The sequence below is a fragment of the Tenrec ecaudatus genome, chromosome 11, assembly GCF_050624435.1.
Source record: "Tenrec ecaudatus isolate mTenEca1 chromosome 11, mTenEca1.hap1, whole genome shotgun sequence".
Classification (NCBI taxonomy): domain Eukaryota; kingdom Metazoa; phylum Chordata; class Mammalia; order Afrosoricida; family Tenrecidae; genus Tenrec; species Tenrec ecaudatus.
Window position 1 is genome coordinate 37569306 of NC_134540.1, and position 14265 is coordinate 37583570.

General features: G+C 40.4%; 1 protein-coding gene across 2 annotated transcripts in view; it reads left to right on the forward strand.

Annotated features, from left to right (window-relative positions):
• Window positions 1-14265, forward strand: part of DIAPH3 (diaphanous related formin 3) — a 576438-nt gene that overhangs the window by 57205 nt on the left and 504968 nt on the right. For both annotated transcript variants that reach the window (XM_075563000.1, XM_075563001.1), the window contains one exon: window positions 5702-5878. In XM_075563000.1, the coding sequence (XP_075419115.1) occupies window positions 5702-5878 (177 nt within the window). The remainder of the gene's footprint in view (window positions 1-5701; window positions 5879-14265) is intronic.

The following is a 14265-nucleotide window of genomic DNA, read 5'->3' on the forward strand; positions in this document are numbered from 1 at the left end:
AACCTGATGTTGCATTTCAAGCTCTTAACACAATGTCTGACATATAAATGTGGCTCAATAAATAATATCAATTGTTTATTAATTTTAGAGATTCATTTTTAAATGCTTTAATTCAAAACCAGAATGTTTTGATATCTGCTATCACAGGTAGAATCATTAGGTTATGCATTTAGAAATTAGCCGGTGAAGTGCGTAAGCTTACTAGTCCCATTTAGTGACATGTTTACATTTATAATATTGATGTTGCATTAATGATGTTTTGCTTAATTTAACTTCATTATAAGTTTAGCATATTAATTAATTATCCATGTTTAATTTGTGTGTGTGTGTGTGTGTGTGTGTGTGTGCGTGTGGAGAAGTTAGGATCGTTGCTACATCCAGTTATTGATAGTACTTACTTTTACATGAGAGATAGCCATGAAGTAGTGACTGAAGACTGATGGCTGTGACCAGTCTGACTTCTTTTCAGATCTGTTTTGCTTTATTATATTTTGTTGTTGATTCAACAGTTTTTACATGTGCCATTTAACAAGAATTATGACATTTTTGAATTGTACAACCTTTCTTACCCCCCTTTTCTGAGTAATCCCCATAACATAAATTCATTGCCCTTGCAAGGTTCCTATGTAATTGTTTTAGTGGCTGTTGTCAATTTATTCCCTTTGTGTTATTCTTAGGAGCTTTGTGGCATAGGGGTTATGAGTTGGGCTGTGATCCTCAAGGTCTGCAGTTTGAAACCATCATTTCCTCCGTGGGAGAAAGAAGGGACTTTCTACTCCTGTGCAGAACGGCAGTCTCAGAAACTCACAGGGGGCACTTTTGCCCTGTCCTATAAGGTCACTATGCATTGGCATCGACTCAATGGAACTAAGTTTGCTTGATGTTAAGAAGAGTTATGGGATATTGGTTTACGGTGCCAGGAAGGCTTGAGTCCATGAAAACTTGAAATTCCATTCTGCATTTTCCTCTTTTAATCAAGATCCCTCTGTACTGTAGATTCTATACTCTGTCTATATTCTAGGCTTGAGGGAGCCTTGGTAGCGTAGTGGTTACACGCTGGGCTGAGATCTGAAAGGTCTGCAATTCGAAACCACCAGCCCCTCTGAGGGATACAGAGGCGGTTTTATACTCCCGTTAAGACTTACAGTTTCATAAAATCTCAAGGGCAGTTCTTCCCTGTCCTCTGGGGTCGCTTATGAGTTGGCAGGCTCGCTGGCAATGAGCTTGGTGTTTGTTTCTAGTCCCTGTAGAATCTTTGATCAAGGTGTTCAGTGATGGAAGTTGGGCTCTGTCGGGTTCTTCTGATCTCGCCACAAAGGAAGCAGCTATCTGTGGAGGCAATTGGCACCCACGCTATGTCCTCCTAGTGCAGGCTCTCTTCTCTAGTCCCTAGTTCAGTCGGGTTTCCTTGTGTCCCTATCTTTCTGATGTGTTGACAACGGTGTCAAGTACGATATGGTAAGTTTCCTGGCTTGCTTTGATTGTTTGAGTGAGAGCAGTGATGTCTTTTTATTACTTTAAATACTGTATCCAAAGATATCATATTCATATTAATGTTCATATCATATTAAATGAACCATGTGTGAGTGCTGTTGTATTCAAAGTGATTTATTTTAAAATGTAAAGTTTTGAATATTTTTGTTGAGAACGTACAGTGTCAAACACGGGTTCTGTGTGTACAATTCAGGGTTCTATGTGTGCAATTCAGTGACATTGTTCACATTCTTCGAGTTGTGCAACTAGTCTCCTCAACTACTGAGCTATTTTTTTCCTATTAATATAAGGGCATCATGAATTGCAGTTGACTCCATGGCAGGCAGCTGCTTTATTTATTTAATTAGCATAAATGTACGGTATCCTAAGTTTGCTATCTAATCTTTGGATTGCTGGTTTCAATTTGATCCCATATAGAGCAATCGTATAAGACTTCAATGCTCAAGGTAGACATTCTCTACTAGTTAATCAGTTGCTTGGTCTTGGGAATAAGTCAAAGGATATTTTAAGTTTTCCTAATGAATTGAAAGACTTATCTTGAAAACTTTATCTTTACATCTCTTTACTTAAATAGAATCTAACTTCTTTAGTGAGGTGAATAATCAGTTTTATTACCTATTGCCCTTTAAAATCGAGAATTGGAAGCGCATTTATTTAGTGGTCTCTACTCACCAAGTCCAATAGCACATTCACGTCGATGGAACCGTTCTACGTGTGCTCTGTCCAGTGCACCCAGACCGGCTCTTTACATGCGAAGTGTGTCTAGTGTAAGAGGGAACTGATTTTTATTGTGCTCCATGTACATTTAAATGGCCATATGTTGTCAGTAGTTACCATAATGAATAATGCAAGTCTGTTTATAATAACTTTGTATTTTGCCCCCTCCTCCCCATTTTTTATTGTTGTTGTTGGAAATATGCGCAGTAAAATAGGCCCTGATTCCAGTTCCTACATGGAAAGTTCCGTGACACTGATGACACTCAATCACTCTCACCCTCCTTTCCAGAATTAATCTTCCCTCATTAACATAAACTTAACACCACGAATCTCCTGGCTGACTTTTGGCGTTGCTGTTGTAAATTTAATCTCATACAGCCAATAAAAAAGCATAATTCTCACTTAACGTGGATTTTCAAAATTTATTAGTTAAGCCAAACAATTGTTTGGTATTAAGATTTCGGTGCATATTTTTTTGGTTTAAGGTTTAAAGGTTATCTCAGGGCATTCGTTAGAGGGCATTCAGTATGTACAGCACCAGAAAGTTTGGAGTCGGGGAGAATTGGAAATTCTCTTCCCCATTCTCCCTTTTGCTCAGTATTCTTCTATGGATTCACTGGTCACGGTGTCCAGTCACTGGGCTCCTACCCAGTTCTTGTCTCTTGGCAGGAGGCAGTTGTTCATGGGGCTAATTAACCGCACATTCCATTTCCTTCTGTGGTTCTTCACTCTCCTTCCTCTGTTCCTCCAGGGGAATAGAGACCCATGGTCTCTTGCCAGCCCGTAAGCCCCCAGGCATTATGCAAGGAACAAGACAGAAGCTCAACACATTAAAGTGGGATAGCCTCTGAAACCAAGACCTTAAGCCTCCACCCCCCAAACCACATCTATCAAGTTTTTGGTTGTACAAATGCATCCTCAGTAGCTACTCCCCCCACCCCCCTTTGGAGATCATTGCTGTAAATAAATTGATCACACAACTGTTGCTTAGTTCAACTCTTTACAGGTGTAGTGTAGACTCTGCCCGGAGGAAACACTGCCCTGTCGCGCACCACCCTCACAGTCGTGACTGCGCTTTGGCTCGCTGTCGCAGCCACCCTGTCTGTCCATCTCAAGGGTCTTGTTCCTCTTTTCTAATCCCGTGCCTCGCCAAGCACGATGTCCTTCTGGTCTCTGCTGGCAGCATGTTCTAAGTAGGTGACGTGTACTTTCCTTCTAACCAGTATTCTGGCTGTGCTTCTTGCAAGGCAGATTTGATTGTTTACAAATGTGCCGCTTAATAATCACATGTGCAACCCTATTCTTACGTCACGTGATTCTCCAGCCCTTCGCAACCACTGAGAAACTTGTTTTTAGGAAAATGAGGGCATGCAATGCATTTTTTCTTTTATGACTTACTCGTTTCAGCTATCCAGATTTGAGCTTTTCTGTTGGCTGAGGGGTCTTCTACTGTACATATGGAGCACATTTTATGTATCCATTGATCTGTGATGGGCATTCCGGTTGCTTTACCCTTTGATGATTGTGAATCGTGCTGTCTTGAATAATGGTGAACATTGGGCTCTGTGACTCTGCTTTCAAGTCTATTGAATATGTACTTAGGGGTGGCATTGCTGGGTCACCTGGCAGTTCTGTTTATGCGGCTTTTCTTCATGGCTGTACCAGTTTGCATTTCCATCAGTAGTGGATAAGGATGCTAGTTCTCCACATCTTCACTCATATTTGTTATTTAATTATTAATCTTGGCCTTCCTAGTGGGAGTGAAATGGTATCTTAAGTTTCGGTTTGAATCTCTTCAATTACTTGTGTTTCTGTTCAGTGGCCTCTTTGATGAAATGTCTATTCAAGTCCTTTATTCATTTTATGATTGGGCTATGTTATCTTTTTGTTGCTGGATTGTCATAGTTAAAAGGCATATTTTTTGTTATTAGATTCTTGTAGATATATGTATGGTCCCTGAAGATATTCTCCCAGAAGGTAGTTTTGTGTTTTCACTTTTTTGGTAGTCTTGGATGGTAGCCCAATGCAGAACCACTACGCCACCAGGCCGTCTGGTAGTCTTTTGATGGACAAAAAGTTTGATTTTTGGATTGACACAGTGGCTGTAACAATGGACTAAAACACGGCAATGGTGAGAGTAGAGTAGGAGTCAGGCGGTGTTTGTTCTGCTGTATCCAGGTTGCTATGAATCGACTTCACAAGACCCAACAGCGTTGATTTAGGGAATTTTTTGCCGCTGTGCCGCTTTTGTTCCTAGAGAATCCGAATGTTAAATGCTAGATCTGGCAGCGTGGCTCATGCTTTTTCTGCTAAGAATTTTATGGTGCTTTTAAAAATGAGCACTTTTAGGTACTTAATCCATTTTAATTTATTGTGTGTGTGAGGCATGAATCTATTTTGTTTTTCTATGTGTGGAAATTCTGTGTTCTCCACACCATTCATTGAAGAGGCTCATTTTTCCCATCAGTGAATTTTGGACCCCTGTGGAAAATCAGCCATAAATCAGCAGGTTTGTTTGTGGCCTCTCAGTTCTGCTCCTCTGTGTCTGTTGGTAGAGCTGCAGCAGGCTGTTTCACTGTAGGGTATAATGTTTTTAAATTAGGAAGCGCGAGCCCTCCTTCTTCCAACATCGCTTTAAGGATACTGGGTTTATGGTAACTTTTTATGTGCCAACCAAGATAAGCAATTCACAGGGACATTATTCTTTGGGTACATTTTTATTTTTAATACCTAATTTAGTTAACAGACTTTTGGCCTGTGTGAGTCATATCTCTTGAGAGATGCTACAAATTTGGTTTCTTTATGTGGGATAAAGCTAAAAAGTTCATGTATTTTTTAACGAACAAAAAACTATCTTTAGAAATTGGTGTCTGAGTTCTCGAGTATCAGCAAACCGGGGAAAACAAGTGCCATGACAGCCATTCTACTTTATTTCTGGAGGCGGTCAGCCCTGGTACTCAGTGGAAGTACAGGAAATTGGAGCTGAGGCAGCTTGTCCAAAGAGATGTGTTATCACTCCATCTCACTCTGAAAATAAAAGTGTAATTAACACGAAAAAATTTCAAAAAATCCCCCCCAGAAGACAGGATGACAGTGAGCAGGGCCCTGGGCAGAGGTCACGCAGGAGGGAAAACCATGAGCAGGAGCTTGTTGACACTAACTGGCTGAGCGGCCATACCAGATGGCGTAGCTTGCTACGCTGCAAAGCAAAATTTACGTAAATTTCAATAATATAACTATGATTTTAAGATTAGCAGGACTCTTCCGAAGCGGACTGACTTTTCCCTTCCGTTGTTAAGCAGGGTGGTTACTGAAAAATTTCCCTTCCTTTTTAGCTTTAATTTTTAAAAATTCAAGCATTGGGCGCTTCTTCATAGGATCACAGTGATAATGTACCTGACCATCAAGATTTCCCTGTAATTTATGAATTGCACCAGTGATAATGAGGAAGGAAATACTTACAGATGTGTATTTCATCTTTTTCTGGTAGTTGGACAAATTTGCCAGCATACGAATTCCTGGGAGCAAGAAAGAGAGACCACCACTCTCTAACCTGAAGACTGCATTTGCCGGTCACGATTGGTCGTCAGCATCTTCCGAGATGATGGAAAACAATCCAAAGCCACTCTCAGAGAGCGAAGTCCTAGAACTGTTTGAAAAAATGATGGTAAGAATTTAAATTCTTTATATACGCATATGAAAAATGTTATTGCGGGCCAGATCTGGCCACGTCTCCTGTTAGTGGAGCGCTAGCTGGTATTCGGTGCTTTAGTGGTCACATAAAGTGATTTTGATGTCACGTAAGCTAATACTTTAAGCTTTTAGGATTACAAGGGTAAAAATCCAAAGAAAAATGCCACCCTCGTCTATCATTTTATATAGATTATATAAAGACATAACTACTTTAAAATATCAGGTGTTAGATATTTGTCTCAAATGGATTATGTAAGTGATCCCTGCGTTCTGTGAAATTTTTGGGCAAGGGTCATAACGCATGCTGTGTATGTTTAAGTATTATGTGATTTTCTTTTTTTAAAAATCTTACTTGCTTTATGTCAGAGGAGCTCTAGTGGCAGTGTCGGTAAGCGCTGGACTGCTACTGCAAGGCCAGCAGTTCAACCCCCCTCCCCCTCCTCAGGAGGAAGGTAGTGCTCTGCTTCAGCTTTCGAAACGCTGCAGGGTTGTTTTGAGTTGGATTTGACTCAAGGATGGTGGTTTTGGTAGAATGTGTTTTGTCATTCTTAATTTTCAGACAACCAGGTCCTTTCTCTCCCTGCAGCTGTTCTGTCTGTGTGTGACCATACTCCCTTTCTGTCTGTGCCATATCTGTTAGAGACATGGGTGTTGTTTGGGACCTTCATAACTTCTTAGTGTCAACAATGGTAATTCCTCGATTTACTCAGCACCTGGTTTTTAATCTGGTTATATTAATTTGACCAATGACCTATGTATGTTAAGTATATTCAAGCCATTACCACAAAGCGACTGCTAATTTAATCAAAACAGATTTCTTTATATATATAGTTTCTACACTCAAATTGCTTATTTCCTTGCATTCACAGCAAATGTTTGAAAAATTTAATGAGTAAGGAATGCCAGAAGGTTGTACTTAATGATTTTTTTCTTTTATGACTTCATAGTGGAAAGAAATTACCTTAAATTTTAAGATCTCTGATTAACTTCAGGCAAAATGAGAGTAGAAGGCTATTGGAGAAGTCTAAGGCAGTTTAGTGGAGAAAGTGAAGTACATTGAGCCTTACGGGAAGCTAGGACGTGGGTCGATGTTGAGATGGTCTTCTAGTGCGTTGAGGGATCGGCAGAGAGTCAGGACACAAAGCTAGGGTACAAATAACTCGGGAGGACCAAGAAGAGGCTGAAAGAACTAGATTGGAATGATATTTTGGGACAGATTATGAAAGGTTTGGCATGCTATCCTTAGGAGCTTTGTATTATTTCAGAGTTGTAATTTATTTTGTACAAAGGATTGGCATGCTATCCTGAGAGTTGTAATTTATCTTATACAATGGAGCTTACTTTTCTTAGTTGTGGAAAAATGCAATTATTTTTTAATTCCATTTTTTCTAAAAATTTTCTGAAGCCCCCGCCCTCCCCAGCCCTATGTACTTTCCACACATCGGTTTTGAATGGTTTTATCAGTGTTCTGTTCTCAGGGAAATGATTACATTCACCCACTTAATTTGGAGCTTAAGATATGTTTGGAATTCGAAAGGATGTTAATAGCAAGTGTGTTCATTGTTCACCTGAAATCAATGATGTATCTGCCATTTGATAGATGGAACAGCCAATTTTGTTTTCAGTTAACCACCCATGGATAACTCCTTATGAGCTCTTTTATCATTATGAGTTGATAAAATTTGAAGCATCGGGAGGGAAAAAAATAACACCTTAACTTTTGCACCTGTATTCTGTTGGAGGACTTGAGAGTATGATGCCTTTCCTATATGTACCACGCATGGGACCACTAACTCTGTGTTAGTTTTTTAGTTACTTTCGTTTTTTAGTGACTACCAGTTACTTTGTTAGTTTTTTTTTAGGGTGCATCATAGTTACTGGTGCCACCTAAAGCAAGTAGATGAAATGAAACATTTATAAACCAACACATACTCACTGCCTATAGACACCCTATAGGCCAGAGTAGAACTGTCCCTATGAGTTTCTGAGACTTGTCTCGCTTTAAGGGAGTAGAAAGCCCTATCTTTCCCCCAAAGAACAGATGATGGTTTAGGCCTGCTGACTTTGGACTGCAGCCCAGGGCATAACCACTGAACCAACAGAGCCCCTTAAACATTTAGAGAGACCGCTTTGAATCATCATGAGCTATTAAAGTGCACCTACCTAGAAAATACTGAACAGTTTATGGTGTTCTGTTTGGACAAGGTCATTTTGGAAATATTTGTTTATTTTTGTTAGTATCAGTCAGCAGAATGGTAAGATTTTAATAGTAAACACATAGCAGACATATTGATATATTTGAGGCATTTACAGAATACATATTTAATGACTGGACCAGATCACTTGCTAAACCTTAATCAAATCTCCCTGTTGGCAGCAGATCTTTTGCAATGAAACCCTCAGTTTACCCAGCAAAAGTCAAATGAAATTGTTTTCTTAGGCTGCTTAATTTGGCAGGGAATGAGTTAGTCCCAAGGAGGGCCCTTTTCTAAAACCATCCGCAGTTTCTTTCCTTTTCTTCCTGAGCACTTGACCACTTCACACTTCTTTGTGGGAAAACCTGCCAATGGGTCAGCTCAGAGGTCTTTGAGGCTCAGATGGACCCCTTTCCTTCTTTAAACTAGCATAGGTGGTGTCTTTGACTTTTCCTCACTATATTTTCGAGAAATTTATAGCAATTTCCTTGTTTGTGATGCTAGGTTTAACTTGGGTTTGTTTTTTGTCATATATATGTATCTATATACACACTATTTTTACTAATAGCATTTTTGAGAAAACAAAATGTTTAATAACCAAACAGTTTAACCAATTGATGTTTCACATAGAGAGGTTTCATGCCGTTTAAGATTTTCATCTAATTCCTTTTTTGGGGGTATAAAAATATTAAAATAGTAATTTGGAAAATAACTATTCTTATTTCTTATCACCAGAAACATTTCAATAACTTTTTCATGACACAAAGGGTGTGAGGAAGAGCCTCTCTTTTCCTCCTTCAAAGTATTCTTTTGAAGAACAGAAGGGAATTGCTTAATGAATTTCAAGTACAGGCAGACCTTCTGTTATCAATGAGACCTGTTCTTAAGCGAGCCTTTAGGTTGAAATTGTAGTTGAATCAGAACAGATTTATGTTTTTTAAAAAAAATTTAGAATGAATTTAGTTAAGTGTTGAGCGGTTAAGTGGAATGTGGGAGGTAGAACCGACTGGCTGGTTTGCGGGAGCAAGACCAATGGGAGAAATGTGCAATCCTGGCAGCATGTGGGGTAATGGTCCCAATGCTCACCACAAGATCACTGGTTCAGACGAAGCACTCCGTGGTGGAAAGCAGAGGCTGCCTGCTCCTGTAAAGACTTAGAGCCTGTAAAACCTCAGCAGCAGCTCTATTTGTCCCCGTGAATTGGAATCAGTTTGAGGGCCATGGGCTTTGTGCAATAATGGCTCAGAGGCTTTGCAGGGAGTGAAAGCTGCATGCCTAGTACGTCAAAGGGATAATGGTGCAGTGTAGCAACGATGAAACCTACAACTTTCCTCTAGTTCCTAAATGCCCCCCCCCCCAACACACACACACTATCAAGCCAGAGGATGTACACTGGTGCATATAGGAGCTGGAGGCACAGGGAACCCAGGGCGGATGATCCCTTCAGGACCAGGGGTGTGAGTGGCGGTACTGGGTGAGTAGAGGGGAGGGAGGGTGCTTTGGAAAGAGGGAACTGATTACAAGGATCTACATGTGACCTCCTCCCGGGGAGACAGGCAATAGAAAAGTGGATGAAGGGCGATGTCAGACAGTGTAAGATATGACAAATAATTTATAAATTATCAAGGGTTCATGAGGGAGAGGGGAGTGGGGAGGGAGGGGGAAACGTGTGGACCTAATGCCAGGGGTTTAGGTGGAGAGCAAATGTTTTGAGAATGATGAGGGCAATGAATGTACAAATGTGCTTTACACAATTGACGTATGTATGGATTGTGAAAAGGGTTGTATGAGCCCCTAATAAAACGATTAACAAGAAAAAAGAAAATGATAATGGTGAAGACTTTATTGTGCACAGTTTGGGTCAGTTATTTCAAAGTGAGAACAAATTTGCATAATCTTATCAGGCAAGTATGTGCTGTTTGTAAGTTGGATGTTCAGAACCTGAGAACTTCCTGATACAGTTCATTATCTCAATGCATGTACTCATTCACTTTTACTTAGCAACCACTGGCCACTGATTCACTTCCAACTGATAGCAGCTCTGTCTAGGCTTTCAGGCTTGTAAGTCTTCACGAGAGCAGGCAGTCTCATCTTTCTACGATGGAGCGATTGGCTTGTGGTCAGCAGTTCAACCATTGGTGGTTACCTTTTGAGTCCTCGTAGATATACCAAAACAACAACAACAGAAACAAAAATCCACTGCCACTGAGAGGATTCTGAGTCATAGTAACCCATATTGGAATGTTGAGCTGTGAGTCTTCATGAGCAACAGAGTCTCACCTTGTTCCCGATGAGCAGCTAGTGAGTGAGTTTGAGCTGCCAGCCTTGAGATTAGCAGTCCAATGTTCACCCGGCAGCACCACCTGTGGGTAAGTGTTTTTCTTTTAAAAAAAATTAGGGGGCACAGGCTCTAGTGATTTGCTAACGCCAGTTGTTGTCTCTTCAAACTCTGGTTCCTTCAGCTTCTTCGCTCCTCCTTTTGGATACAATCCCTGGCAGGCCTCGTCTTTCTTGGTTGCTTGCAGGTAGTAAAATCCCTAACATAATATAAAAACTCAATTCCTCCCCAAAGAGTCTCCCTTCTTCCAATCCAAGTGGACCTTACTGGGCTTCTCCCCGCGTAGCTGTTTTTGGGCTGTAGTTGACCCCTTCACTGTTCTCCATCTTAATTTTCTGTCCTTTTTCTACCTTAGTCTCTAGGTCAGAATGACTTCACTGGTTTGCTCCTCTAACAATACAGATTGATTGCCAAAAACAAAACACAATGAAACTGGTATTTTATGTTGCATTATGTAATTAGGTTTAGAGCTTCAAAACACAGAACTCTGGTAACAGTTGTGGTGCGTGTGATGTATTCCTAGCTCCCCAGAGAATCTGACCTAAGTGGGTGTGGCTTCACCGATCTCAGCTGTCAGCATGGATCACAATCCAATGTAAAGTCAACCAAAATCTTCACAACTGGACCAATAGGTAACATCCTGGGAAATGGAGAAAAGAATGACGTCAAGGATACTGTCGTGGATCCACATTCAATGCTCATGGTAGCTGCAGTCAAGAGATCAAACGATGAATTGCATTGGGTGAATCTGCTGCAAAAGACCTATTAGAAGTGTTGAAAATCAAGGATGTTATTTTGAGGACTAAGATGTGCCTGACCTAAACCATGGTCTTTTCCATCGCCTCATACACTTGTGAAAGTTGAATATTGAGTAAGGAAGAACGAAGAAGAATCCATCCATTTGGAGTGTGGTGCTGGAGAAGACTGTTCAAGGTACCATGGACTGCCAAAAGAACCCAGAAGAAGTGTAGCCAGAATGCTTCATGGAGGCAAGGATGGTGAATCTTCATCTCATAGACTTTGACTACGTCGTCAAGAGAGACCTGTGCCTGGAGAAGAACATCATGCTTGGTAAAGTGCCGGGAAGCATAAAAGAGGAAGACTTTCAACAAGATTGATTGACATAGTGGTCTCGACATAATTGTGAGGATGACAAGGCTGGGCAGTGTTTTGTTGCATTGGACACAGGGTTGCTATGAGTTGGAATGACTCCACAGCACCTGCCCACCACCAGCACGACAGGTGAGACTTTGTCTCAGGTGCGTTGGGTTATCAGGAGAGACCAGGGCCTGGAGAAGCACAGCCTGCTTGGTAAAGTGGAGGCGCAGCGAGAAAGAGAAACCCTTGACCAGACGATCGATACAGTGACTGCAACAATGGATTCCATCGGAAGAGCAATTGTGAGGATGGTGCATGATGAGGCATTGTTTCGTTCTGTGGTGCATAGGGTTGCTTTGGGTCGGGACCAACTCCATGGCACTTAACAACAGCAACAAGAGCAACACTAGTTGAGGCAGTTCACGTATAATCTACCTATTCTTATATATATATATTGGGGAAGAGAATGTAGGGTCTTTTGAGGGGTTACAAAGCTGTGGTTTCCCTGAGGGGTGTGTACACCAAACTCTGAAGACTTTTGGTGTTAGAAAGTATAAAGCAATCCATTTCAGAGCTTTGATTGCCTCTAGTAATTTTCATGCATTTCTTACATTTGATCGGCCTAAGAATTTACCATACTGGTACCTCTTAACCAGTTGTCCGCCTCCCATTTTATAAAAGAAAGTCACCCTTTTATTTATTTTCAGTCATCTCCACAGCAGATCAAATCCCTATAGTTAGATAGTGACACTGCCTTACTCTCCCAAGCAAATGTGTGTTAAAGGCAACTTCCAACTTTTAAGATTTCTTTGACAGAATAGAGCCTTGTTAACTAGAGGAGGACAACAACAACAACAAAGACAACAACAACAGCAAGAACCAAACCAAACAAAAACAGTGGCCATTTAGTTAATTTCTACTTATGGCAATGCATGCACTGTACAGCAGACCCGTTCTTCGTGAGGTTTTCAATATTGCTGCTTTTTTGCTAGCAGATCTCTCTTCTTAGGGGCCTTGGGATGGGTTTGAACCAATGACCTTTGGTTCCTGAGGAGCCCAGTGTTTAAACATTCATATTAATCAGGCACTCCTCTGTCCACCTGAGATCCTCTATTTAGACGGAAATTTCCTTTAATTGTTCATTTGCCCAACAACACAGACCACTCCTGATTCTAAGTGTGATTCCATATATTCATACACTTTGGAATTTTTTGCATATTTCTTTCTTCTTTCTCAACACACACATACTCAACAGAGCAGTGAAATGGAAAATCCGTTTAAACAAATCGGAAAGTAGGAGTTTGAGAATGTTGCCAAAGGGTGGGGGGTTCTGATTCTCAATCTGCTGAGATGAAAGCTATGGAAAAGCTCATCTATCAGGATGTGATCATTATAGGCATGAAATAAATGACAATTATATTTTTCTGATTGAAATATTAAAATTGTTCACTTAAATTTCAATTCTTTTGTTGCTCTATTTTTCTGGAGGTGAAAATATCTTGAACTTGATGATTTTTGTTCTCATGTATTGATCATTTTTCCCTTTGAGAATAATCACAAATAAACAGAAAACAAAAATTTCCCTGCTCCGAACAACTTGATTCTGAATTGCTGACTTAATGTCCCCATAATTGGTTTATTTTACAATTCTGATACATGAGTTTTTTTTTAATACTCACAATGTAGCCACCAAAATTAGAAAGTTTCCAAAGATAATTTTCTACTATCCATTGCTTTTGAAAGGTTTCCTAATTGTACTAGCAATGCCCTTTTAACAAAGTAGTCTAGCTGAGAGTCACGAGTTGTAGTCACCAAACGTTTTTAATCCCTTTCAATCTGTAAGAGTTCCTTGTTTTCCATAAATCCGGCCACTTGACAGTTTCAAGCTGTTAATGTGTAAAATGATTCTTGTTACACTTCTTTTAAGGATTAGAAATTTGTTGGGTATGAATGTTAACGCATACCTTAAACTTTTCCTCTGATCACAAGTGAGGCTGAACATCATTTTACTTATTATTTGGCCCCTCAGTTTACTCTTCTGTAAGCAGTGCTCATTTTTTGGGCCATTTTTCTACTGCAGTTTTGTTTTTATATGTTGATTTGTGGAAATTATCATGTATCCTAAGTAATAATATATCAGTTTATATGTGCTACAAATAACTTACCCTAGTCATTTTTCCTTTTTTTCTGGGGCCAGGAGAGTTTGTTGATGGATAATAAAAACTCTGCCTCTGTTGAGTTGATTCTGACTCATGTCAACCATATAGAACAGAGTAGAAATACTTGTTTTATGCATTACATTCCAGTGGGCATTTATATGCATATGATCTTGGGGGGGGGGCTTCTTTGTGTTCCTTCTCATCACCTTATTCTTAGAATTAGGAATAATAGTATTTCCTGCTGGTGTAGCTCGTCTCCAACCCCCTCTCTCATGTGATGGTGGGTGGGACTTTAGATCCTGGGTGAATTTCTCAGTCTTCATCTGGAAAATCCAATGTAGGATGAAAGGTGGTCTGATGGGTTGCGAATGTCCAGATCCTCATTAACCCCCCAGCTGCTGCTCAGGAGAAAGGACACTCTGCTCCCGTGAAGAGTCACTGTCCTGGCGACCACACGGGTGGTTCTCCTCTGCACTAGGGGGCTGCTGTGAATGAAACCGACTTTGTGGCAGCACGCTGCCATAGGAAATGTGGAATTTGATATACCCAAGCTTGTCTGTAGTTTTATGGT